The sequence below is a fragment of the Leiobunum rupestre genome, chromosome 8, assembly GCF_980474605.1.
Source record: "Leiobunum rupestre chromosome 8, qqLeiRupe1.1.hap1, whole genome shotgun sequence".
NCBI lineage: Eukaryota > Metazoa > Arthropoda > Arachnida > Opiliones > Sclerosomatidae > Leiobunum > Leiobunum rupestre.
The window spans coordinates 28,757,877-28,783,792 of NC_143391.1; the positions used below are offsets into that span (position 1 = coordinate 28,757,877).

General features: G+C 33.6%; 5 protein-coding genes across 15 annotated transcripts; 3 read left to right on the plus strand and 2 right to left on the minus strand.

Annotated features, from left to right (window-relative positions):
- The first annotated feature begins 1,592 nt into the window (after positions 1–1,592).
- LOC149933031 (uncharacterized) lies at positions 1,593–3,321 on the plus strand. The gene is made up of 5 exons (XM_090155999.1): positions 1,593–1,751; positions 1,902–2,069; positions 2,138–2,332; positions 2,409–2,491; positions 2,548–3,321. Exons 1-5 carry the CDS (start codon positions 1,733–1,735, stop codon positions 2,584–2,586), a joined length of 504 nt encoding a protein of 167 aa, XP_090012125.1. The 5' UTR covers positions 1,593–1,732; the 3' UTR covers positions 2,587–3,321.
- Positions 3,322–3,450: 129 nt separating this feature from the next.
- casp (Fas associated factor casp) lies at positions 3,451–7,551 on the plus strand. Of its 2 annotated transcripts, none has more exons than XM_090156990.1 (14): positions 3,451–3,629; positions 3,857–3,925; positions 3,985–4,357; positions 4,421–4,512; positions 4,580–4,668; positions 4,738–4,933; positions 5,002–5,094; positions 5,158–5,418; positions 5,480–5,634; positions 5,696–5,832; positions 5,990–6,078; positions 6,138–6,329; positions 6,403–6,618; positions 6,932–7,551. In XM_090156990.1, exons 1-14 carry the CDS (start codon positions 3,585–3,587, stop codon positions 7,010–7,012), a joined length of 2,088 nt encoding a protein of 695 aa, XP_090013116.1. In that variant the 5' UTR covers positions 3,451–3,584; the 3' UTR covers positions 7,013–7,551. The 2 variants fall into 2 exon arrangements, with proteins under 2 accessions (XP_090013116.1, XP_090013117.1); XM_090156991.1 differs by lacking the exon at positions 3,451–3,629 and adding an exon at positions 3,686–3,726.
- Positions 7,552–7,587: 36 nt separating this feature from the next.
- Positions 7,588–9,756, minus strand: LOC149933033 (uncharacterized). Its single transcript, XM_090156993.1, has 5 exons — positions 9,655–9,756; positions 8,971–9,176; positions 8,713–8,907; positions 8,454–8,646; positions 7,588–8,399 (listed from the first exon to the last, which is right to left on the minus strand). The coding sequence occupies exons 4-5, from the start codon at positions 8,583–8,585 to the stop codon at positions 8,196–8,198; spliced, it is 336 nt and encodes a 111-aa protein (XP_090013119.1). The 5' UTR covers positions 8,586–8,646; positions 8,713–8,907; positions 8,971–9,176; positions 9,655–9,756; the 3' UTR covers positions 7,588–8,195.
- A 101-nt stretch (positions 9,757–9,857) lies between these two features.
- On the minus strand, positions 9,858–13,491 carry udt (protein undicht). Its single transcript, XM_090156992.1, has 11 exons — positions 13,244–13,491; positions 12,954–13,143; positions 12,829–12,890; positions 12,668–12,763; positions 12,393–12,605; positions 12,222–12,325; positions 11,840–12,162; positions 11,710–11,774; positions 11,311–11,640; positions 10,985–11,233; positions 9,858–10,906 (listed from the first exon to the last, which is right to left on the minus strand). The coding sequence occupies exons 1-11, from the start codon at positions 13,311–13,313 to the stop codon at positions 10,758–10,760; spliced, it is 1,851 nt and encodes a 616-aa protein (XP_090013118.1). The 5' UTR covers positions 13,314–13,491; the 3' UTR covers positions 9,858–10,757.
- Positions 13,492–13,563: 72 nt separating this feature from the next.
- NfI (Nuclear factor I) lies at positions 13,564–25,261 on the plus strand. Of its 10 annotated transcripts, none has more exons than XM_090157547.1 (17): positions 13,564–13,582; positions 15,299–15,386; positions 17,679–17,834; positions 17,904–18,095; positions 18,176–18,359; positions 18,646–18,759; positions 18,860–18,922; positions 18,990–19,272; positions 19,368–19,534; positions 20,060–20,377; positions 20,740–20,787; positions 20,983–21,176; positions 21,236–21,386; positions 21,456–21,599; positions 21,657–21,775; positions 21,844–22,084; positions 22,239–25,261. In XM_090157547.1, exons 2-17 carry the CDS (start codon positions 15,321–15,323, stop codon positions 22,343–22,345), a joined length of 2,547 nt encoding a protein of 848 aa, XP_090013673.1. In that variant the 5' UTR covers positions 13,564–13,582; positions 15,299–15,320; the 3' UTR covers positions 22,346–25,261. The 10 variants fall into 10 exon arrangements, with proteins under 10 accessions (XP_090013673.1, XP_090013672.1, XP_090013675.1 ...); XM_090157546.1 differs by lacking the exon at positions 13,564–13,582 and adding an exon at positions 13,739–14,111; XM_090157549.1 differs by lacking the exon at positions 13,564–13,582 and adding an exon at positions 13,739–14,111 and having other exon boundaries at positions 18,872–18,922.
- The last annotated feature ends 655 nt before the right edge of the window (positions 25,262–25,916 follow it).

Here is a 25,916-nt window from a genome sequence, read left to right on the forward strand (position 1 = left end):
TTACAATGAATAATGAAGTAAAACCACCAGAAATACATGTATTTCTGGTAAAACACCACGCGGCGCGATTCACGATTCGCGCCTTCTTGAATTATAAACATTTATATGGTTCCTAGAGTCTAGACCTATCCACATTTCACATTTCATAAAAAATAATTTACAATGGGACAAATAGAAAAAAAATCATGGTAAGGGTCACTGGTCCTAAGGACCAGTTTATTTTTGTAGACATTAGGGGTCACTAATCCTGCGGACTAGTTTTAAAAAATTCCTTATTTCCAAGACTGTTTGCAGGCCACCTTTGCGTGCTCAGATCTGCCCCGATTAATTTTCACGTGTTCCGTTTATTGCTCCAGAGCACTCTGATATAGCTCGAATAAGATATGCTGATTTCGACAGTCATATCCATAGCTATAGGAAACGTATATAAAGGTCTAGATAAAATATTTCAAAGGGAGTGAATACGGAGGTGACAGCTAGCAGAAACGCGTAATTTCTGCAGGCCATCCTTATAAGGCGCTATCTATCGGTAAGAAAGCTCGTGCTATCGCCATTGTCTCCTGCTTAAAAATGATACTAAAAGTCACCAACAGATGGTGTCTAAAGACTACGGCCTGCGGAAAGGTCAAGCACTTAGTACTAAAATGCTAAGAGAGCTCGCGCTCTTGGTCATGTGCCTTCCTCGGTGTCTGCTAGGTGTCAATTCCGTATTTTATGTTAGGCTTAGACGCCCCGAAATTTATCTAGACCTTTATATACATTTCATATATCTATGGTCATATCAAAGGACCAAGATCGCTCTCGCGGCCAGCGCCGTAGCAAGGGCTGGGTGGCCGGGGCGGCCGCCCCGGGCACCGTGCGCGCGATAGGGTATAGGGGCACCAAAATTGGGGGGGTATAGGGGGTGCCAAAATAGCAGCTTGCCCCTAGCGCCATTTTCTCAAGCTACGGCCCTGCTCGGGGCAATATTTTTGCGTGTTCCATCGTGCCCGGTCCACTCGGAATTTTTTTTAGATCTATCGATGGTCTCACTGCGATTAAGAAAGAAATGGGATTACATCAGCTAGAGACGCGTATTCGAAGCGAATCTTGGGGAGTCAAATGGAAAACGCAATATTTCCAATAGGGGCTTAGATAAAACTTCCTTCAAGGAAATTGCCAAGAAGTAATATTTTGGTAAGCCAGGATCTGAAAGTTACTGTTTATATAGTGCTTGTTGAAATAATTGAAACTTTTCACCAGAGGTCCTGTAAACAACTTCGTGTTTTTCTTAGCCTTAAAATGACAAAAAAAAGCTACTTGGTTAAAAGGGAACACTAACTTGTTGCATACCGTACAGGTGGAAAGTTTTCATTATTTTAACAAGCACTATATAAACTAAACTAAAGTGGCTTGCAGGTCCTTGCTCTCGGAAATAATTCTTCTTGGTAATTTCTTTGAAGATGTTTTATTGAAGCGTCTATTCGAAAATAAAATTTATTCACTTCAAAACCATGGATGAAGGATTTATTTAATAATCTAATAAATCCTTCATCCATGGTTTTGAAGTGTTCTCCGGGACACGTGATAGTTGGCCATCTCTTAAATTCTCTTTTCGCCGCAAACATTTTAAATAATCTTTGGTGTAACAGTGTATATTTTTAATTTTTGGTTATTCATATAAATGAAAATTTTAAATATTTCTAATTAGATTACAGCCTCTGGGCTCTTAGTATTGTTTTGTTTTATTGCCATGAGCATTGAGAATTTAGGTGAGTGGTTCCACTGGTTTGTGTCAAAGGACAAGTCTTAATTCAAAGAACTTAAAACTTTGACATTTAGGCTTAGTTTTTTTACCATTTGGAATTTTCGTTGTTGGTTTACTTATCTTACTTGATAATGGTTTTGCTTAATTGATACAGAGAAGATAAATTTCGGCATTCCAAGTATTTCTTCTAATGGGGATCAGTTTGCCAGTGGTTTCGCAAACCATCCAAATATAAAAAGGAGAAGAACAGAAGATTATGAAGAATCTTACACTGGAAAGGTCACAACCATGGTGTATTCTGATACACGGGGCTATCCTCCAAGTACGCTTTGTGTTAATTAATAATATTTTTTATTTTCCAAAGTGCCATTGATAATTTTTTTATTACAGCCAGAACATTTTTATCCATAAGACACAATTCATGTGTCTATCACACAGAAGACTGGAAACCCAGGGGCTGCGCTATGTATTTGCCACTAACTGAAGATATCATGATCAATACAAGAAATATTGAGCAAATTAGCTTTGAAAATGATCAGTTCTTTTTAGCAGATGAAAAGGGAAATTATATCGGAGCTAAGCCAGGTTTAAATAGCTGTTCTTTGAATTTTATTTTTTCCTAAATAATTCCAAAACCTGATAACCTAAAAATTAATTTCAGGAAATGCTATTCATCTTTGGAGATTTGACCCTGGAACTAGGAAACTTTTTATCTCAAGATCTATTTTATTTTTGAAAGAACAAGTATGTTTTGAAATTACCGAATGAATTTACAAATTAGTTATCTCTTTTCATTATAGGATTATCAACATGTTCATTATCAACTAGAGACACTTTAGATTAGTTGACTTAAGGTAGACACTTAACTTTAATGTTTTTAATATGGGTGACTAGCTTGAGAAAACTTACACTTGATCTGTTAAAAGCTTTTAAACTGCATGTAACGGTGTGATTTGAAAACATTAGCTGCATATCACAAAATATTCCAGGTTTAATTCTGTAATTTTTTTTAATCATAGCCACCAATTTGTGTCTCAATTTTGTTTCATATGAGGATTATATTGTACCAGAAATATGCTCTTATTTTTTATCATTGCTACTCGACTTTTACCATTTATATGATTTTTTTTGTGGTGTCTTTACTTTTACCCAGATGCCTTTTCTTAAGTTAATTTTGATACTCAAAGAACTTAAGTTTAAAAATACTCTTTTTTATTTTTTACTGCCTTTAACTAAAAGTGAAATGTTTAAACATAATTTTGGGAAAATTTTCACTTCTAACTTTAGTCCAGGCTAGAAAGTAACAAGTGCCATAAGAAAATTTAAAAATAACAAGATAAATTTTAGGAAAAATTTGATTAAACGCCTTTTAAAAAGTATATTTAAAAATATAAAGCTGTTGATGATGAAGTGGTATTTTTGAGATAAAAAGTTTGTGAAAGTATTTTTTATCAGTTTCTTTTCAAAGGTTTTGGAATATTAAGTTCCCAAGTACCTGATTTTAATTTCCCTATCATTGATTTAATTAATTCAATTGCGGGAGCTTTTGATATTCTCGTAAATGTTAAAAATTGTTGATGTGGTATTAAAAAATGTTTCTTTTTTAATTTCGAGAAAAATATTGATTTTATTATGTAGGGGGCTGATTTCATATTGGAAGGGATAAAATTGTAGACGAGATTGCGTGATTTCCATGACGTCATTAACCCCCGAAACTGCAGTTTTGACGGTCGCTGGTTTTTTTATTTCCAAGGAGTTACCATGCGTTTTAGCATTATCTTCTTAGCGAATACGTAGTTTTTATGAAACCATATTTAACTATTTTTGCAATTTGTTAATGAAGATGGAAGAAAACAGGGATCAGATATTGTTAGATTTTCAAGTAAGTTTGAATTTCTGTAATTTAGGCTTAGCGTTTTCCATTGTGTACTGATGGCATTGGAAACATAAGAGAATGCATTGTCAAGTAAGGGACATGGGTAAATATAGGGTTTATTTTAAAAGTTGATTGAAGCTAAGGTAATTTTAAAATTAATTTAAGTCGTAATATTTTTACACCATTTTCTATATCTCAAATTTGGTTCGCTAATATTGTCCTTTTTTCCTCAGTCTTGTACTGGTGTTGACGATATAGCGGAATGTATTATGTACTTGGATGCCACAAATTGGAATCTACTGGTGGGAATTTATTACATGGACAAGTATTATTTACCCTAGCAATCGTTTCTTTCTTATAGGAAGCTATAAATAATGTTATGCCTCAAGAAACTCAAACACTGCCTTCTGAGACGTCTAAAGATGACTCTTATCGAAGGCCTTCCATAGAGGAGGTTACCATGGATGATGAGACGGGTGCAGCCTTTGTCCCCCTAATCCAGACTGAACCACCTATGTCATCAAACTCTTTGTTCTCCCTAATGGAGAGCAACAAGAAGACTTCATCTTCTTCGTCTTTTCCTCACCAATCATCTAGCTCCAAATATGTTGCGGATGCCACTGCTCCGACTACTTCCAACTCATTTTCAGTCAGAAATAAGGGAATACTTAATTTCTCTGTAAAATACAAAGATAAAGTGATTCCTATAGAAGTGCCGGAGAATGAAACAATATGTATATCATCATTATCTTTTTTGAACTGCATAGTATGAAAACTAATTAATGTATCTCTAAAAGCGAGCCTGAAAAATGCACTATTTCAAGAGCTAGGAGTTCCACCATGTAGGCAAGAGTTAAAAGGATTTCAAAGAAATCATATTACTGATGAGGTCTTCAAAGAATTATATTGTTTATTCCCATATCATTAAATATTAATTTACAATTTATATTTTTCAGACTGTTTTATCCACATTAGGTTTAACTCTTAGAACTAATTTAAATTTATGTGTTCCGAAAGAAAATGTGTCCAACTCTGATGATGAACAGTTTAGTTTCTTAAATATCTTATTAATTTTTTTTGCGTATTGCCACTTTGAATTTTTTTTTCTCGATAGGATGGACATTACAGCTAGTTTAAGTACAATGTTTGGTTTCCTCATAAATGATGAGACAAATCATCGCGAAATTAGCCTTAAATTTCCTGGTTCCAAAAGTGTCAGAGAGGCGAAGCAAGATGTTTACGCTGTGACAGATATACCAGTGCGACACCAACGTTGGACTGGTTGGCCCCATTTAGCTCAAGATGAATGTGTAATTATCTGCTTTTATGTTGGTTATTTTTTTTTAACTGGTTAAAGTTAAAATTTTTACTTTTTTAGATGCTTTTAGCAGCTATTCAATTAGATTACCCAGTTCATAGATTTACATTAAGAGACGACAGCAACCAATCTGGCTGTAGTACCAGTAAGAAAGTACGTAAATACTTGGAAAAATGTTGAAATTGTTGACTACATTATATTTTCCCCACTTTGTAGCATCCTATTGTAGATATTAGCGGAAGTAGCGGTGAAGAATTTGAAGATGCTCCTGACTGTTTCGTAGTAGATGATCTGTTTCCTAGAGAGCCTCCCAAAAGAATGCAGCCTCTCATGCCTGATAATAGTACTGATGAGGCAGCCGCTGTTGAACATTTTAGTGGAGAGTTTGAAAACCGGTATGGCATGTGCCATCCTGCATTTTTCCATGGAACTCTCGCCGAAGCACTTCAGTCATCTTGTCATAAACCTGCGAAAGATGTAATCTATTTTGTTTTTACAAAATTTTATCAGTTGTATAATTCTTCTTCTGTTGATTCAGAGAAAACCACTTTTAATATACCTGCATCACGACGCTAGTGTCTTGACGAATGTCTTCTGCACGCAGTTACTTTGTTCGGAGTCAATTGTCACTTTCTTAGCCCTAAATTTTCTCACTTGGGCATGGGATCTCACTTTTGAGTCAAACAAAAGCAGGCAAGATTACTAATCTCATTCCCCAACCTTTTGGCGAACATTAATTTCATCCCTATCGTAGATTTTTCTCCAGCGTTACTCAACATTTAGGAATTGCTGCATCATCTGCAATTAGAAATATCGCAGTAGATAATCTACCTGCTCTAATGGTTATTGGACGAGTTCGATCCACCACAGAAGTGATCACTGTTATTCCTGGTAAAAAGCTTAATTTATTAAACCGTCGGCTGAGAGCAAAATCCACGTATCTCTGTAAGATTTTAGTATATAGTTACGTGGATTTTGCTCTTAGATGACGAAATTGGAATATAAAATGGATGTAAATATATACTGAATGTATTACCAAATTGCTTAGGTAACGTTGGTCTAGATGAGTTAATGACACGTCTTTTACACAGTGTGGAAGTGTTTAGTAGTGGCTTAGCGACTGAAATGAGAGAGGAGGTAGTTATTTCAGTTCTTTACCAATTTAATTTCCAGTAGGTACAATATGTAATTTTTAGGATGAGAGGGAAGCCAGAGAAACAGTGAAACGAGAGCAAGACGCGGCTTACGCTGCCTCTTTAGAAGCTGATAAACTTAAGGAACAGGCTAAACAGCAGAAAAAAGAGCTTCAAGAAATGAGAGTGTCCGCCGAAAAAGCGATAAAAGAGCAAGAGGAACAAGTAAAACAGCAAAATGAAGCTATCAAAGAAGTATGTTCCCCAAAATTTGCCCCAATTTTTGTATTTAAAGTTCTATTTTACTTTGATATCAAATTTCTTCTAGGCTATTCGACTATCTCTTGCTGAACAACTGCCCGAAGAACCTCTGGAAAATAGCCTAAAACCAATAACTCAAATTCGCATCCGTCTGCCTTCTGGAGAAACGCTTGTTAGAAGGTTTCTTGCGTCAGATTCATTGAACGTACTACTACTCTATTTGGCATCTAAAGGATTTCCAAAAACAGATTTCAAGGTTTTGGGTGGTTGGCCCAGAAAAGATGTGAGTAGTATATATCTATATATTGCTTATTTTCTCTTCACCCTCTGTATCTGTCTTATTTTTTTGCGGATGTTGGAGCCAAATCTTTGCTGACAAAACTCAGTCAAATGCAATTTCCACTAACTTTGCTTTTTGACTGGGTTGTCAACTTTGTACTTACCACTATCTTTTTTTTTTGGGTTTTTCATCTACAACATTTTAGCACAAAACTAGTTTTTATAATATTGCACCTAATTTACCGCTTGGAATACTTGGTTTTAAGTTTTTAATATTTATTTTTAAATCTAAGACGTTTTATTTTTGTTTTATAAAGTTGTCAGCCCTTGATCCTGACAAAACATTTCAAGAGCTAAATCTATGCCCACAAGAAACAGTGACGCTAGAAGAGAGATGATTAAATTAATTATGTCCCTATGTATGACCAAAGGCAATGCAGTTTAAAAAACGAAATAGATATAAAAAATAAGAGCAGTTAATTTTCTCCAAGCTCTATGGCAAAAGGAGGCAGTCTGTTCTCTTAGTTTTTGTTGATTCTGAAACATTTTTTGTTTTAAACGAAACAAAATTTCTTTCCTGTTATTTTAAAAATTTTATTTGAAAAAACATATAGATTATCTTTATAAAATTTGGAAAGTTGAGTTTTACTCATAAGGTAGTTTAAACGTTTTTATACTCACAGTGTCCTTTTGTTATAGAAAACCTTTTCAATCTCCATTGAAACTTCAAACTGCCCTTTTTAGAAAAAATTGTGTGTTTCAAAAATTGCTAAAAAAACAGATATAGACATAACGTCAATGCTGATAAATCCTACAATTCTCACAAATTGCTTTAAAAATTAAAACTACCCACGATTTTGAAGAGGTTTAATAAGGCTTCTATCCTTTTTTTAAATAAAACTTGCCTGATGATTGGAGGAGTTTAGCTTTCACAATTTTGTGTATATAAATATAATAAAAAATGACCTATTAATTCATGTTTTGAATACAATTATTTAAACAAGTTTTATTATTATTTGTAACGTAAATACATGAAAGTTGCAAAAACATCAACAAACTAATTCCCATTGGGGTTTCATTAGACTGTATCACTGGCGCAACTTAATTTATATTTCTGATTATATTTTATGTTGATATCTTTCTTCACTGTCATCCGTTTCATTTTCACTTTTCTCTACATGACTGGGATGTTCAAGATGAACTCTTAGATCATTTTCCTTTGAGTATTCGAGAAGGTTCTCATGATCACAATCAATTATCCTGATTGCCAGGTTCCCTCACCTCTCATTTTTTTCAGTCAACTTTCTCTTCTCAAGAGTTTGATCATGGTGTATTTTCGGAAATAGCAGATTTTCACAATCATTTGATTGCTTTCCTTGAATGACCTTTGGGACTTGGTAATCAGAGTCTTTCCTTATGTTCATCATTTTCATTTGGTGTTTCCTTAAGGCATGTGGGTTTTTTGGGTTCAGTCTCTTTTTCGCAACAACTTATAGTTATGGCTATCTTACTGCATCTTTCATTCTTAGTGAAATAGTATCATTTTCTTTTGTTTTCTTGAGCATAATCTGGATTATTGCATCAAATTTTTGCCATTTCTACTCTTCTTTGTGGCCAATTTTCACATTGAACATCTTTGCATTCATTTTCCTTTTCTTCTTCTTCACTATCTGATTCCTTGGAGTTTGTTGGGTTAAAAATATTCTTAACATACGACCATACTTTCCAAAATGTTCCGGTAAAGCCTGATGGTTCTTGCTTTTGCTTAGTACTTTCATCAACCTTCTATAAGATATTTTGTTAATTTGTAATTTTAAATTATTAAATTAAAATTCTTACTAGGGATATATTTTTTCCTTGCTGTTTCCTATTTTCGGTTTTGCATTTGCTGTTGTTGCCAACTGGAGTGCTTTTGCATGGTAGGCCACACATTTCAGTTGTGTAAGTTGCTGCAATGGCAGATTGAACCATTCTTTGCCTATTTTGAATTATACTCAGAGGAAAAGGAATTTTGTATGTTAGTCGCCCACATCTATTCAAAATAAAAATATTTAACTCTTTGTTCAGAAGCATAGACACAAATTTCATAAATTCTTACGTGTCAAAAATGAATACGTCATTGACTTTTCCACCAAAAGTAGAGAATATATTTTTTCCAACATCTTCGTATATATTTAAACTAGACAGTGATTTAAATTTTCTTATATCTTCCTCCTTGTCTCATTCAACGACTGACACAAAACTAATGTTCACCATTCCTATGTTTTTAAAATATTCAAGCGTTGATTCTAACCTGTAACAGTTTCACATATTAATTTTTATTGTTATTTGTTACCAGTCTGCTTTTAACGCATACTTTACAAATTGTTGCTGGCTTAATTTATCTGAAGATTTGAAGAGAGCCACCAATGTTACCATTCCATTTTGTGTCATTTGCTGTTCTGTTTTTGGTACTTGACATGATTCTAGACTTGTAGCATTTGTTGCATTGAATAATGATAAGGCAATTGCGGCCACCACCAAGGCAGCAAAATTTGCCGCCTTGGTGGCCTTTTTGACATTCTGGAAAATCCCAATTTACAAAAATTAAATAAGCCTTTAATTTTACTGCTATTTTTGTTATCAAACTCTCATGTTTTTATCATAATTGATTTCTGATAGTTGCTAAATTAGATTTTTCTTTAAGTGGTTATGATAAACAGTAAGTAAAACCGGAGAATTTAGAAACTATCGTGCCTTATCTTCAAACTAGAGTTTATCAACTCATTGTTGGAGATGAAGTTTTAAATTCTTTTCATTTGAAATTTTTATTTAAAATTTTAGGTTTTAAATTAATAACTAAAGCGACAGTCATGAGACTTTGTTTTTTTGAGTTTAAGTTAGTTTGAATGCCAGTTTTGACTAACGAAAATTTTGAACTAGCCATGAAACCTGGTTTCAAGAAAGTAGCTTTAGTGACTGACTCTACTATAATCTTGTTTAATTTTATTTCCTATTTGCTTAGATTAAAAAATAATATTTTATTACCACAATAACTTACCTCAATTTTGAAGTTCCAAATAAGGGAACAATTTTTAGCAATATCGTTCCACACTAAGTTAAACTTTTGTCTGAACCCGCTTTATAAGCATAGACTATGAGCCTGCAAAAATCTCTTAAGCATTTTTTACAAAGATAAGATTAAATCACTTGAGGAAAACGCTAACTTGTTAGGTCAAATTGATTAAACTACTTTAGTTCAACAACTCTGTTCTTTACTGATAAAAAAAAACCCAGTTCATGCAACGTTAACAACAAATATACATTGTGAGAAGTGTAAAAGATTCTAATGAAAATGTCCTTGGATAAAATATAAAAATATAGTATATAATGTATATACAAAATATGAGATGAACTAATGGACGGAATGTTACGAGATTCTCCTCTTGTCAATTCCACAAATTTAAATATAATCCGACAGTTTTTTCAAAGGCAAGGAGTAATTTGTATATTTTATATAAAAGTAAATATTAAATTAATTGGTGCATATATAGACCATTCCATCAATGATTATAAAATTTTATAGGGAAATGTTAGGTGATTTCTTTTTGCTTGTTTCCGGATTTCAGAATAGGGTAAGAAGAGAAACGCTATGACGTCATTTTACTTCGATTCTGTGGTGGTGAATAGTTCGAGTCTGAGTAAAAACGTTTTTCCAAAATTTAGGTGGTTTATTTTTGGATTAAAAGTGAACTCTTTTTACCCTAAAACGTTTTATTCGCCTGTTCCGGGGCTGAGAATTACTCCATCTCATAAATTATGTGCTTGTGTAAAAAACCAATTTACTCTTTTTACACCTCCTTTTCCAAAATAGTAAAAAGAGTAGCCCTAATACTCCAGAAAAAGCGAAGAGCTTATTGGGCGGAGAAATTCTCAGGCGAATAAAATGATTTAGGGTAAAAAGAGCACACTTTTTGTCGAGAACAGGCGAAAAAACCACCTATTGAAATTACTGTTCATCAGCTGCATACTGCAGGTGATGGCTTTTAAAGGTGTTGATGGAAGGGTCTATGGCAACCAAACACTTATAAATTCAACCCTTTGTATATAACCCAATGTAAAAATAACTCGCTAGTTCCTTTAAATTAAGTCAATATTACACAATCAGTAGAAAAAGAAAATTAATAATCCTATCAAAAATTGGAGAGAGTTAATTTGAATGGAAGTTGCCGAATCACCAAGTTGCAACGCTTGCTCTACAATAATTCTGTATGGGTTGCTCCCATCATCAAAATACATTGGGCAATCGTCATCTAAGAAAATTTAATTTTAATACATTAATTTGTAGATAATAATAAATGAAATTTACAAATTATAAATTTATAACCTACTCTCTCTTTCGTACTCAACCATAGCAAGTGAAACCTGGGCCCCATCAATGGATTCGTAACTGATCACATCCTGTTGTAAGAAACAAAATGCACCCACGGATAATGACATTAAAACCCTGTTTAGATCAGCTCTTTGGTAAACCCAGCATCTATATTTTGAATAGGCATCTTCCTCGTCGTAAGTAATTAAATAAGATTTGAGATTTTCTTTCCAAAACCCTATACATTGCATTTTGTAGTCAGGTTCACCTGCAATTAAACAGATTAATATTACTTAAAAACAATATTACATTTATTGGCCATAGAAAAAAGGGGAATTTTCCTACTGTAAATGTCCACTGGTTGCCCGGCGTAATTTACCGATATGCAGTAATCAGAATCAATGTAAATTATTCTCTGATCTTTATCACAAACTGAGAAATCAGAGATATTTTCTTTGCAATATACGTTAGGACGAGGTCGGTCCGTGACACCACCCCGAATTCTAGTTTCGAAGAGTACGTCCCCTTTCTGTTCAAACTTAAATTTGCCAGCAACAGGACATTTAACTGCCACCGGGTTCTTTTTAATAAACATGTCATATCTCCACTCAGTTTTCCCAGGGAACATAGCCCAATTGCAAACTGTTGAAAACTCATCTGTAATCATGGCTTTTCCTAAATTCCAAACAATTGTTCATTATTGACCCTTTTGTTTTACAAATACACTGCAAATAGGATAGTTACCTCTTCTATATCGGATAATATTTTGATGTCTTGGGACAAACTCAAAACATACGTAATCTTTTTGGCTGTATTTTTTTTATAATAGAATTACAATTTTTATTACAATTAGAAAAATATTAATTTTCTTTACCATCCGTTGATTCCCATACGGGCTAAGACGAATCTCGAATCTCTCCGTTCTTGACATACATAAACTTCTTGTTTCTCTCTGCCTTGATCAGGTTTCCAGTGTTCCACAATATGCGTAACATTTATTACAACTTCAGCGTCAAAATTCGCTGTATTAACCCATTGTCCAGTGAAATTAGCTGGGAGTTTGCATTTAGGCGGAACTATGTCAGTCTTTACTGGCTCTAGTCTTAAACGTTCAGGACCTTCTTGGGGAGTTTTTAGAGTGTTGCACTCTGGAGTTATTGATACTGCTAAAAAGAAATCATCATCTCGATTTCCAAGCTGTAAATTTGGAAGGAATTAGCTTAGATTTGACAGAATATATTGATATTCATTCTTACAAAACATCTATATTTTTCATCAATACGAGATTCTCTGGCATTTACAACAGCAAAGAAGTGGTTTTTTCCTATGTACCAATCACCAAGACACTTAAATTGCACCTCTGTAAGAAGGAATCATGATGCTAACTAAATTATATTCAAAAAAATTTCTAGTGATATATATATAACCTCCATCTTCGGTAGCATCCATTCCATCGCATTTTCGATAATTGAGGTTGAATTGTTGGTTTAGAATAAAGAATTGAGTTCCTGGTGTTTGACAAGATGTAATATTGGCTTCTGGATGCTTGCATTCACCCGTGAATTTATAACGATTCTGATATGCAAACTTCCAAACTCCTTCTAAACTAGAACGGCAATTCTTTGGTGTTGGATTTTGTGCTAAATCATTTGAAAAGCTAATTAGTCAACTTAAAATGACATATTTCACTTTTGACTCTTACAAAATAAAGTAATAAGTTCGTTGTTGATATCTAAGCCACGACAAACTGTTTTAATATCTGGAGTATCTTGAGATGTATTTAAGTTTACACATCCAGCTAAAAGAGGGATGAAGTACATGAGTCCCACGTAAAAATTGAAATTTCCAGACAAATTTATTTACTTTCAATTTTTTCTAGAACATTTAATGTTCTTAGGTATAATCGAACGCAGTGGTAACAAGAACTATAAAATAATTAATAGGTTAAATGTTTGTCTTAAAAGATGTTACAAATTATATAATATTACTCTTTTTGGAAAACCAATGTAAAATTATCATTGTTGGTGTCTAATATAGCAAGGCAACGGCCTCTAATGTTCATGCTCTCAGATTCTATTGTTGTATATGTGTTTTCACCATCTTCTCTACTGTACCATTCCCCTTGCAAAGTTTCGGGAATGTAACATCGATTTTGAGGCCCCTGGGCAGAAACTGAAACTAAAAAATTAAATAATGTTTTGGATTGAACTTTTCATAAAATAACAAAATAAGTTTTAATAAAAAATGTATTATCATTCATATTGATAAATATTCCTACTTTGAAATGCTAGTGAAAGAAGCCAAGCCCATAAACAATACGCCAAATATGTGTGCCTTTGCATGTGCATTTCGGCGGAATTTCGTTATATATATAATAATACGAAATGTATTTTGGTTGTTTTATGAAAACTAAATTTAAAAAACTTAAACTTTATTACTTAAACAAAAACTTTCATTATTAAGTTAAAAAAATAACTGAAAAATAAAAAATAAAAGCTGAAGATTTCATTGTCCACACCCAAACATGTTGCATTTCGGATTTAAATTCCACAAGGATTAATGCAAATTGGAAAGAATGGAAAACAATTTGAAGAAAACGAAATTTCCCGCTTTTAAGGTAAATTCCCAATGGTCAAAATAATCTATTCTCATTGGCACTTGATTTCTAAAAAAGGCGTAAATATCCAATCTTTTTTATGATTCGTTAAAATGGGTTTTTGATGACCATGCGCAGTAAATAATGTTTCTCTATTTTTGCCCCTTGGCGTTTTTGCTGGAGTCGCGATCCATTAAAGCGGAAGGTGGTAAGAACGTTAAAACAAATTTAAGTTGCTTTGAAGTGGATAAATAAGTCATAAAAATTAAAAAAAATCCAAAAGTGATCTTAATGACACGCTTAATTCAAATTATAATTCAATCAAACATCCCTTTCGGTAAATATTTTATGTTAGACGCAAATCTGTGATTAGCGAACCCCGGTTTTTAGGCGTGTAAAATAGCCAAGGGTTAACTTAAACAAGATCAGTTACTGTGCTGCTGGAAAGTCCTTCTTACAGTTAAGAAAGTTGCGAAGGCAAGAGTTAACTTTGCTCGGTTCCAACCACTCGTCCTCAAATGAATGAAATGTGTTCAGCTCATTGATTATGGTAAGCTGATTTTGCATGCCACTAACATTTAAAGGTTTTGTTTCAACAAAATCGTTTGCATTCATCACACCTCGGATGTATATCTACCATAAATCTATATTATTAAATTGTTCGAGTCTTAGTATTTAAACTGTGTTAGTTGCTGTAACTAGAGTTATGATACAGCCATGGAAAGAATGCAGATAGTTAACCTAAGGTTAAAGTATTTCAATTTAAAACTATTGTAATCTTACTTGGAAACTTAAGATGTTTGAAGGAGACCACTTTCACTCGCTATTTGAAAGTTTTGGGTTGATCTGATGCTTGTTGTGCCAGTCGTATAAGACAGTCTGCAAAACATTTGGCTGCAGGCCTACACATGATGCTGCACTATTTTCATCCTGATTGAGGGCCTCAGTTTGGTCAAAGCATAAACTTGTGCCAAGAGCTTTCTTAAGTAGGGGGACTCTTGGCTTATGATCTGACCAAGAATACTGCTAGCCAAATACTGTTGTTGGGCTAAGGCCATGTTTACCTAATTTATTTGAGGTTATTAACCCTGTAAAAATCATTGGGCCAAAGAATAGATTTTTTTTATTTATTCAATTTAATCAAAGGAAATTACTTTATTGTTATTATAAATAATGTCACTTGTTATATGTTTTAAGTGAAAGAATTTATTTGTAAAACTTGAAAAAGTAAACCTGTAGCTCATTTTATATTTAATTGAGATAATCCCACACAATGACCGATTTATCCACAAATTGTATAAACCTTTCATCCTTATACCCATGTATCAGTAATTAAGACGATGTTTTTAACTTCCGGTACATCTCTTACCACATTTTATCTAGCAAGTGTACATGTATAGCCCTAGATTGCAATATTTTTAGATCAACTATCCCAGAGCCCACCACCCATGAAAGTTGTCTCTTAAAATAGACTCATGTTCTCCCTCAATTTAAAAATAACGTCATGCGATCCCCTCCTAGGGTCTTTTTTTTACCTCTGCAGTAGCTCTACTAAGAAAAATTGAAAACTGTACAGTGGCCTACCTCTGAGACTTAAAAAAATCTTTCTTTTACAGTATTAACTTTCCCTTGCACTTTTTGTGAGTTTATATAGTCTGTTAATTTTTGTTGTTTTACTATAATACACTGTGCAATTAATTTCAATAATTCTAATCTTTATTAATCCTTTATTTTTAGGAATGCTTTTCCTTTTTAGCCCATGGTAGCCTCAGGATCACCTTGGTGTAGCCTTCCCACCAACTCCAGCCAGGACTGCATGCCTCTGGTCTGTGTTTTTCATGTTTAAGTATTTTCTGTTGGTTAAAATTCCATAAAATTTTAGTCACTGAAGGTCAGAAATAAAGTAGCCGGGTACATAAGCTTTTTTTAGATTTTGTTTCATATTTTAATTTGGGGGATGCAAAGCTTTTTCTATGGTATAAAGGTTACACTTAATTTTACTGATAATATATGGTAGGCTTAGTTTATCTTCACATAAATATTATTAGCTTCTTCAGTCGACTATACCTACATAGTTTGTCAATGGAAGCAGGAGAAGATAATTTTGTTGAAATAGGCAAACTTCACCACTGAACTATACTGTCAGGTGATCTTTTGACTTCATTATAGACTGGTGAACCTACTATTTCCCCCTTTCTATAAGTTTAAAGGGAAAATTACTTTTTGTGTGCCTTCTCCTGGGAAAGAGTAGATGAAGAAAAGGGAATGAGAGAAAGAGAGGGGAGAAAAAGGAAAAAAAAACGGTTTGGGAGCTATCTTTAGGATGCCCCATGCTACATCATCTTTCACTTTAGCTTACTTCGAAATTGCTTCTATATTGCGCACTATTTTTAATACAATGATAGAGAATTGTCATAACTTATTTGTTCTACCCAAAAAAAAATGTTTTAAACTACATTTAAGTTGAAATAATTAAGGTTAGATTTTACATAACACTTATTTAAATAAGAAAAATTTCTTTGCTTGCTATTAAACAGATTGTTGAGGAGAGTTGATGCTAAGTGAACTGAAATTTTACTTTTTATGGATAGTTCAGTTACAACAGGTTTTACTGGTAAAGATATAGGGGCATATTGCAAAAAAAAATTGTCGGTATAATTCAAAGGTAGTTATGACTCTAAATGTTAATAGATTGAGTTGTACATTTTGGAATATAAAATGTAGGTGCGTAAAGTTGACCTTGAAAGTGAAAATCTCTTCCGGTATCTTTTCTTTTCCCTTTAGTTATTATATGAAAAGGCTGGTGGGTTGCCCCTTTGCCTCAAGGCTATATGATTATTTAGGTTTATTTAGGTCAGCCATCATTAAACTAAGACCCATGTGTAGGCCAACAAAATAGACCAAATCCGGTTTTATCTTCCGTACCCCTACCATACTTATGTATGATTAGTACCTATAATTAAACATACAGGTTAACAGTTTTATTCTTTATTTAACTGGGCTAGAGCTCCCACCTCCCCTTCACATATAAATTTGTATATTAATTTAACATTGACGAAGGTACAGAATAGGTGTGTGTTTTGCTCATTTTGTACTAGGAAGCTAGTTATTCTGTAATTGGCTTTAACATTTATGGGTCACTTCCTCTTGACTACCTTGATTATTCAAGTTCAAGCCTTTTTAAAAATTATAATGTACATGCGCCCGTGCGGTAATGAAAGCGGTTGACCTTGTTTGGACCGAGTATTTTTCCTTTCCCTTTCCTTCTTTGCTGAAATGTTGAATTCTTTTCCCCCTCCTTCGCAAGAAGCTCCTTTATACCCCTTTTCTTAGTCTATTCCCCCGAAACTCATTTTTATACTCCTTTGACTTTATTCCTTATTCAACGATGTTATTTAGTAATAGAAAAAAGTGAATGCGGTAGTTCGTTGAAAGTGGTTGGCCATGACAACTCCCTTAGTACTATCAGCTGTTAGAGCTGCCCTAGTTCCTGGTACCAGTGTCTACTTCCTAGGTTTTCGCTTTAGCGTACATAAAAATAAATTATTAAAAAATTAAATTGTAGACCTACCTGTTTTGTTGTTTTCCCTTTCTCTTTCCCCCGAACATAAACATTTGACTTTGAAAGCCTTGTAGCTTAGTGTCTTGAATATATTACCTTTCTTTTTCACCTTAAAATTTTGGTTGAAAAAAAGCCGAATTGTTAAATTTGCCCCGTGCTAGAAATTCAAGGCCAATGACGACAACTTTCATTAACTAGCATCTATAGGGTCCATTTAACAAATTTCTGGAGTTCAAAAATTTAAGTCTCGTTTATTGATAGCTCGGTAAATTGAGTGAAAATCATTTAGAACTTTTAACTTAATTTCACGGGAAAACTTTAAAAAAGATCTTGTAATTAAAGGGTTTTGATATATATATGTATTAGACTATTTGGTTATCTTGCCATTATTAGTTTTTATGTAAACAAAAAGCTGTTGGTCATGTTGGTAAGTTATATTACTGGTTGTCTTTAGGTTTTTGCGTTGCACCAAAATTTGGTTACAACTTTCTTCTTTTGATTATCATTTAAAGTTTAACTGAAATTATTCTATAAAGCAATTTATTTTTATTTCAGGATGAATTCCATCCATTTATTGAGGCTCTACTGCCTCACGTTAAAGCCTTCTCTTATACTTGGTTCAATCTTCAAGCGGCCAAACGAAAGTATTATAAAAAGCATGAGAGGCGTATGAGCTTAGAAGAAGAAAAGAGGTGCAAAGAGGAGCTACAGGTTAGCCATTGCGAGAAAATACTCAGTATTTTTGAAAATGCTTGGTTGACCTGGAAATGTTTACTCTAGAATGAACGTTCGGAAGTGAAAACCAAATGGGCTTCGAGATTACTGGGAAAATTAAGGAAGGACATAACCCAGGAATGTAGGGAAGATTTTGTTCTTGGTATCACGGGGAAGAAACGTGCAACATGTGTTCTCAGCAATCCTGATCAAAAAGGGAAAATGAGGAGAATTGACTGCCTTAGGCAAGCTGATAAGGTATTTGTCCATTAGTGCACACCACAATCCTATCTTTTGAAACTTAGCTGCAATAATGAATTTCTTTTAAATTTTCTTAGGTTTGGCGTTTAGACCTTGTGATGGTGATATTATTTAAAGCAATCCCATTAGAGAGCACCGATGGGGAAAGGTTGGAGAAGTCACCCGAGTGCCTTCATCCCAATCTCTGCGTCAACCCTTATCACATTAATGTGTCCGTCCGTGAACTTGACCTTTACTTAGCCAACTTCATTCTCAGTCATGGTAAGTCCTCCTTTCCCTCATAATGGTCTGCTATCCATTCTTACAGGCCAATTAAAGCTATTAAATAAGGTGCTCCACCCATTTTTATTCGTTTTATTCGTTTTATTCGTTTCATTGCCAATGAAGTTTTCAAAATGGCCTTCTGAATTTGTAATTTATTAAGCTTCTATTTTTAATAATTGGAGTTTTAAAACTACTTATTAATTTATTAAGCTTTCTTATCTATTGTTATACCAATTGCTTAATTTTAAATGCATTTTTTCTACTAAATAATTTCTATCTATAGGAAAATTGAAGGCAAATTTGCATTGTGTGTTTACAGAGACACTAAGTGGCCTGCATGTAAGGGAAAATCCCTGTGATGATGATGAGGATGAAGAGGAGAGAGATGACAGTAGAGGTTAGTCCCGTATTCTTTTTTATAAATCAACTTGCAAAGTTACTGGTATGGCAAATTACTAGTAACTTTGAAGCAAATATGACAAGAATTATATTTTTAGCCTCTGCCTCAGTTCTTTCAACAGGTGTCTTTACTTCCGCTGATTTGCACAGGCTTTCTAAAGGTAAACTGCCTTTTGTTAAATATTTTTCCCATTTGTAACTGCGACTTGTTTTCTCTGAATATTTCAGCTTCTATTATAAACCCAGCAAATGGCAACCAGCAAAACCCGGTTAATATAATAAAAATAGAATCCCCATCTTACTACTGCAATAGTTATCCTTCACCACCGGAACATCAACATCATCACAGTCAGTCACACCAGCAGCCGCATCAACACATAAGGCCTCTTTCGGCTTCCAACCAGTCAGTTGGCGCCATTGTTTCTCACAATAGCCATCAAGGCGGCCTGATTGTACCTTCATCCGTTGTACAAACCACATCCCAAGCCTCTCAGCAGCTATCGCATCACAGGTCTGTATAGTTTCTTTTTCTTTTATCACCTCAGGCTCGTGTTATTTTGCCACTCATTAATTTTTGGTTCCTAAATGTTAGCTTTTTTACCATAGGTCCTCGAGTCCATCGGAGCCAAGGCAAAAAAGATTAAGAAGAATCTCATCCAACGAAGATGACGTTGACAAAAACCCCGGGCCGGCTGATGTAAATACTTACTATGGTCATAGCCCGGCTAGTCTGAATAGCCAAGCTTCCTCTTGGGCCAGTGACATAGATCCAGGTAATTATAGTTAACTTTTTATGTAATAAAGTTTTTCTTCAACTAACCAGCTTGAGTTTTATCATATATATTGCCTGAAATAATATTTGGGTTTTAATTTTGAGAATTTTTCAAATTAGCAAATCCTTCCATCTAATGTTACAAAATATTTGACATGGCAATTTTTAGTAACTATCGCTGCTATTCTCAGTTTAGATTATTTTGGCAAGATTTGTTATTTTTCTCTTTGTGATGGTTTTTATGGCTCTTAAAAAATATTCAATTTTAGATTTCTTGGTTAAATTGGTTTTGGTGATGGGAAAATTCGTTCGGTAAATAAAATTCAAATTGGTACAGATTTCAACCTACTGGTTGATACCCTGTTTAATGACATCGATGAAACGTTATAAGCCTTGAAATAAAATATTTAATTATCTACCCTATGTTTCCCTTCTACTCGTGTATTGTTAGTCAACTGAATTCACTTCCTGTCTAGTGAACTAACAGGTTTCCAAATCCCAAAGTATGTAATATTTATTCACGCAGGTCCTGGCAATACCGCTCCTGTTCCCCCACCTCCTCCTTCAATACCACAGCCGCCTCCTCCTCCCTCTGTCCCTTCGTCCTCTTCCTCCTCCTCATCCTCTTCGAATTTACATCACCCATCTCCCCACATAAATCATCCACCAGCTCCTGTTTCTTCCGCATCCACTCTTATCAAAGTGGAGCAACATTCGACTAGCCACAATTTTGCTCCAATTGTGGTAGCCATCTGTCATTCTTCCAGTTCCAAGGAAGTGATTCTGAGCACTGATGAGGATTGTCGGTCTTCACCCTCTGGCCTTTCTCCTCACGATGATGAGGGTACGTTCATCAGAAAGTAAAAAGACACCAGATAAAAAATGCCATGGCACCCTTGTACGTTACCCTCTGTGTCAGTCCTACCTCTTGCATAGTTTTGAGTCCTCTCAAATATTATCAACTTGGTGTTTCTTACGCGAAAAGAGGCTTACATTATAGTTCATTTTGAGCTTTCGACCAGTTTTTCTTTATTAGGTTAATAGTCTGTTTCTTGAGCATGATTTGAATGCCTTTTTTCATTCACGATTGAGATTATGGTGTTTAACTCGCATGATGGCTTATCTTTAAATAATTTTATATTTTCACTTTTTCTTTACAAGTTTACAATAATCCCAAAGAGTCTAATTCAAAATATGACCTTATAGCTTTTATGTTGGAAAGAGCTGGGTTGTCTTCTATGCCCTACAAAGATGGTAATTTTTATTTCCATTTATTTTGGATACTGTGTTTTTTCCTTTAAAACTAACACTGCTTTTGATTTTTTTTTTTCAATACCCCTATAAATAATTACGTAGTGATAATACACCTAGCTCTTTCTTTCTGTGTTACTGTGGGTTTTACTATTTAGTTGTTGAATATTTCTAAAAATACATTGACATTTTTTTTAGCTGGTCTGTCTTCTCAACAACAACAGCACGGTGGTATGACCATGACGTCTCCTTCATCCAGCATTCAAGCCCAGTTGCCTACAAGTGCCGCGTTTTACATGGCGGCTGGAAAATATCAAGAAAATGGAGATACTCTCTCTGATTTTGTGAACCTTGTTTGTCAGGAGGCTCAAAACAATGGGGCCCCACCTCAGGTACGCTCTTCTTTTCTGCAACGAAAAACTTTAATAATCAAAGATTTACTTGTGTATAGAGTCCCACTGAATCTGGGGTTCGTAGTCCAACAAAGTTGCCTCAATTCTACCACAGTTCTATGCTTCCCCCACCTCCCCCAGCTCCTATGGCTAGACCCGTTGCCATAATCAGATCTACCGGTTCACATCCATCCATTCAACTCTCTCTAGGTAAGGCTAGTTCAAATATAACAATACGCTAGAGGCACTACCAACCCTTATTTTATTCCCTTTTGTTAGATCTAAGTTCTACAACTCCAGGGTCTCCAAACGGAGGTGGAACGATAACTGCTGGTGGGGCAAACGATAATGATGCACCTGGTCAAAGTTCAAATATTAGAGATACGAGAGAACAGGAAAGTTCTTCCCCGATTCCCACTTCTGGTATGACTTTTTTTTGTTTCCTTTAAAACATTTGGAATTTACCATCATGTTTTATAGTTATTTCATCATCAAGTGGAGCTGAAACATCGACAGTTAGTCGCTCAGTTATGAGCAGTCCTTTTGCCTTATCAAGGCCAGAACACACTTTTGCCCACATTCATCCTCAGACGCCACAAGTAAAGCTTGCTCTTATTTCAAGCAGTCTAAAAATAAGTAGTCAGACTAAGTAGTAAAACATTTTTAGATGTATACATACCCAAACATCAGTCCCGTAAGTGCCATGAGTGGGGTTATTAGCCCTACAAGTATGAATATGTTTACATCACCCGTTACAACACCTCGTACTACGCCACGAACGACGCCCATTCCAAGGTGGAATGCTCCATTTATATCGTTGGATGAAAACATGGACTACAATATGATGGCAGGACTTATACCTGGGGGAGCTCCTGATTCTGATCCCCCACACATCATTGGAGCTGATGGTAAGGTTTACATTAGGCACCAGTTTAGAGAAACTGATCTTCCAAGTTCTTGTTGGAATAGGAGATTATTTGTTTGAGTGGCTTGTTGTTCTTGTAATTTGTTTTAGCTCTTGGGTAAGTGCTCCTGTAATAAACTTTTATTTTGCTATTGTAGAAAGGTATTTCACGGTTGTGCACAACAACGAAAATGTGGATGATAATAGCCAAACAACGGGGCCTGGAACTGGGCCCCCAACCCCGACTAAGTCTCAGCCTTCCTAAAAAAATGACATAAATATTAATAACAAAACAGTGTTGGTAAATTTACAAATTGCTCAAACTAAGAAGTAACAATTTATGCAAGAAAGTAGATCAGCAAAGTAGATATTTTTTTCTGCGTATTTACATTGTGTGGTTAGCGGAGAGCCCCATCGTCTCTGATCAGAGTTATCAGGACTCCCCTCAACGAAGACTTTTTTCTACTCAATTGGGTTGATAGGTATCAGTTACCAATATTCTACTTTGTTCTTTTTCACTCGTGGTATGCTTACCGGGCAGTGTTTGTACAGTTTTTGTAAATCAGTGAAAAGCCTTTGGTTGCTTTTTAGACAGAATCAATACCCCAAATTTACCAATAGGCTTTAGTTAGAAGCTTCCATCTTAGTTAAGACAGGTTTTGATTTATGAATTAAGTTCCACTCGGAGTGGAACTGATTTTGACTTCTGTACCCTACTATAATAATATTTAGCCAAGATTTAATCTTAAGTCGTGTGTATCTCAATTTTCGTAGTTGTTTTTAAAAGAAAAATTTGCTAAATTTGAGACTCCAATTGACAAAAAACCATTATGTCACTTTTTATTACATCTAATGGTAAATTTGTGATATTTGATTCTGCATGGTGTGAAGCTTTATTACGTTAAGCAAGGACAGCGACTATGTTGCCCTATAGTAATATAAAGGACATGTGAGCCAGTTTTCTCAATTTTTTTAAATCCCACCGTTAAACGATGTATAATACTTGCAAATGTGTTATACTTTTTTTTTTGCAGCAATGTTTTTTTGTTGTTTATTGTATAGAGAATTAATCCCTATTGGAAATTATATAAAATTATCTACCCTATTGGATAGGAAGTTAATAGTTATTAAAAAATATAATGTGAAACGATTTATAAGAAGCTAGTCAATGTTGACCCGAGTTTGGGTTGAGAGTATAGGAGTTTCTAATTTTTGAAACAGGGTTATTTCCCATTATTTTTTTTTTTATCTTTTGTCTTATGAAATTGAAAAAATATCGCCAGATTCTTAACCAATGTTACAAAAATTTTCAATTGAGCCCTCGCTTTATAGAATTATTTGAATGCAAACTTCATTTAAAATATTTTTAATAAATTAGACAAAAAGAACTTAGTCAAATTAAAAGCTATTTGTCTAGTCACTATTAGTAAGAATTTAAAAAATATAGAGAAACTTTAATAAAATTAAGAGAGTGTAGTTTTAAGTTTTGAGCTTTAATTTTTAACCCTGTTACAACTTAAGAATATTGGGAACGATTAAATCGTTGAGTTTGAAAATAGGGGAGTCTGTGGGGAAAATGAAATGAAAGTTGGGGGTAATACATAGGCTAACAAGTGAAACGCAGGTTTTAATATTTGTCGTTTTGGTAATCTTTCAAATATTTACTGGCCTTTATAATGACGCCTTTAAGACAAAGAAAAACATGAAACCTGGCTTCCCTTGTTTTTGGCCTTGGTAATAATGACAACCTGTAATATAGATATATATGCTTTAAGAAAAATATAGATTTTAATAATAGTTTTTAGCGTGTTAGCGTCGAAATATATAGCTTTATATAATATTATCATTTATTGTCAAGATCACAGTTATATATAAGATCATTATTGTAGAATTGTAATTACATTTAACAGAGCTATGCAAAAAAGCCCGTGTTTCATAGGCTCTCGAGCATTCTTTACATTTGTTAGGAATTTTTTAACAAAGTATTTAATGAAATGAATAACTTTGTTTTTCGTACGAAGTCTTTTTATAGTCACGTTTAATAAAGCCATCTTGGTTGGCAGTTAGGTCGCTTTTCTTGAGTGCCTCTATTGACATTTTATATATCATTTGATAGAGTTTCACTCAAAATAGATAAAAAAATCTCTTTTGGGTATCCAAATGCCAGTAAAAGCGTCTGTTCGTTGCGGAAATTATTTTTCTCACTACACAAATAATTATTTCTTGATTGTGTAGTAGTTATATTTACCTAGTAAAGTCTTCCCAGAGTTATTTGATTATCATTTGAAAATGAATATCACGGTGAAAAATCTTGAGTGTGGTAAAATTAAATATTATTATGATTAACAGCTTTATATTAACCGTATGAATCGTGTACATAAACTCTGTGTACAGTTAAAACTTAAGGAGGTTTAAATCAAAAATGGGCTTTTTCTTAAATCAGCGCCTAACAAATATTAAATATAGTCTTCCAAACTTTAGTTCTATAAGATTTTATTATCATTAATATTAAATGAGGAGGTTAAGAATCTAGTCAGTATTGAATGTTATAAAAGAAAATGGTATTCTATGTTTCTTCCGTCAAAATTTCTAAAAGTGCTTTTTCAATATTGAATTAACGAAGTTTTTGATGCGTGGATAAATCAAATAGCTAATATTGAAAATACTTGTAAGGAAGCTAACCAAAGAAATTTCGTATATATTAAATTAGTTTTGAAAAATTTGTTTTTGCAAGACAAGCTATGTTGAATTGAGGCAGCTTATATTTAGTTTAAAATGAAACTGTGTGACGTTATAGTTTTAGTTTGCAATTTCATGGGAGAGAGCGAGTCATTGAGGTGTTACTTTATTTAAACAAAAAAGTTTGCCAAAGTTAGATTTTCTGATATAAATTATTTTTAAATGGTTAAAATGAAGCCCATTTTATACCTCCATGATGCTGTGATATAACTAACTGTGAAGATTCATACATGTACCATAATAAGTTTAATCTGGAATTTGTAGAATGTCTATGAATTTCTGGTTTTGAAAGTTTATAAGTCGGGTTATAAAACAAATTGACAACATTATAATGAGATGTTATTTTACAAACGGGTTTTTAAAAACTGCTAACGATCTATAATACTATGCTTCTATTTGTTTTATTTTTCATTATGACTACTAATTAAATTATATAACGACATTGGGTATGTTTATAGCTTCAATGTTTTGCGGTTTAAATATAGCCTGAAACTCTTACTAAGCTTATTTTATAAATAAATTTAAGTGAAAAAGAATATATATAAAAAAATAATCAACCATTTAATTCCATCATTAATATTTAATGATAAAACGTTTCTTCATCGTAGATAGACGAATTAAATACAAATTTCTAAATCTTTCACTTTTTGCGGAAAAGAAAAAATATTTGACTATCATAATTAGATTTTTATTAAAAAATTCCAATCTTGAAATTTAAAAATTACATAGAGAAAGATAACTGAAAATCAAGTTGAGTTTAAAAGAAATAGGCATTTTTTTGCCAAAATGAAAGTTTGGTTTTATAAAAACAAAAACTGCTTTTTTGTTATTTTATTTGTGTGTTGCTTAATAAGATATTGAGTTGTTGAAAATAATAGTTTTTAAGTATCGGCATTGTTTTTAGTGTAATATATTACAAGATACTTTGTATAATTATTTTGTATCCTCCCCATCGTCTATTATACCCCAAATATCCATAAACAGTAATTATAGTTCAATTGCCAATCATTTACACGAGATACGCGAAGAAAGTTATTGCTTTTCAAAATAAAGATGTTAAATCTAAAAGTCCATGATTCATTGAAATACAAAGTTTA

Excerpts from the sequence above, each read along its gene's own strand:
- LOC149933031 (XM_090155999.1), top strand. Across the intron at positions 2,070-2,137 it reads TACACGGGGCTATCCTCCAA|CCAGAACATTTTTATCCATA; the intron begins GTACGCTTTGTG and ends TTTTTATTACAG. Across the intron at positions 2,333-2,408 it reads TTATATCGGAGCTAAGCCAG|GAAATGCTATTCATCTTTGG; the intron begins GTTTAAATAGCT and ends AATTAATTTCAG.
- casp (XM_090156990.1), top strand. The coding sequence starts at position 3,585 with ATGAAGATGGAAGAAAACAGGGATCAGATATTGTTAGATTTTCAA. Across the intron at positions 3,630-3,856 it reads AGATATTGTTAGATTTTCAA|TCTTGTACTGGTGTTGACGA; the intron begins GTAAGTTTGAAT and ends TTTTTTCCTCAG. Across the intron at positions 6,330-6,402 it reads AAAATGAAGCTATCAAAGAA|GCTATTCGACTATCTCTTGC; the intron begins GTATGTTCCCCA and ends AATTTCTTCTAG.
- LOC149933033 (XM_090156993.1), bottom strand. The coding sequence starts at position 8,585 with ATGGTTCAATCTGCCATTGCAGCAACTTACACAACTGAAATGTGTGGC. Across the intron at positions 8,400-8,453 it reads AAGGAAAAAATATATCCCTA|AAGGTTGATGAAAGTACTAA; the intron begins GTAAGAATTTTA and ends AATATCTTATAG.
- udt (XM_090156992.1), bottom strand. The coding sequence starts at position 13,313 with ATGCACATGCAAAGGCACACATATTTGGCGTATTGTTTATGGGCTTGG. Across the intron at positions 11,234-11,310 it reads GCAACCAGTGGACATTTACA|GTGAACCTGACTACAAAATG; the intron begins GTAGGAAAATTC and ends GTTTAATTGCAG. Across the intron at positions 10,907-10,984 it reads GGTTGAGTACGAAAGAGAGA|ATGACGATTGCCCAATGTAT; the intron begins GTAGGTTATAAA and ends AAATTTTCTTAG.
- NfI (XM_090157547.1), top strand. The coding sequence starts at position 15,321 with ATGGTAGCCTCAGGATCACCTTGGTGTAGCCTTCCCACCAACTCCAGC. Across the intron at positions 18,096-18,175 it reads GCCTTAGGCAAGCTGATAAG|GTTTGGCGTTTAGACCTTGT; the intron begins GTATTTGTCCAT and ends AAATTTTCTTAG. Across the intron at positions 18,923-18,989 it reads TTTGCACAGGCTTTCTAAAG|CTTCTATTATAAACCCAGCA; the intron begins GTAAACTGCCTT and ends TGAATATTTCAG.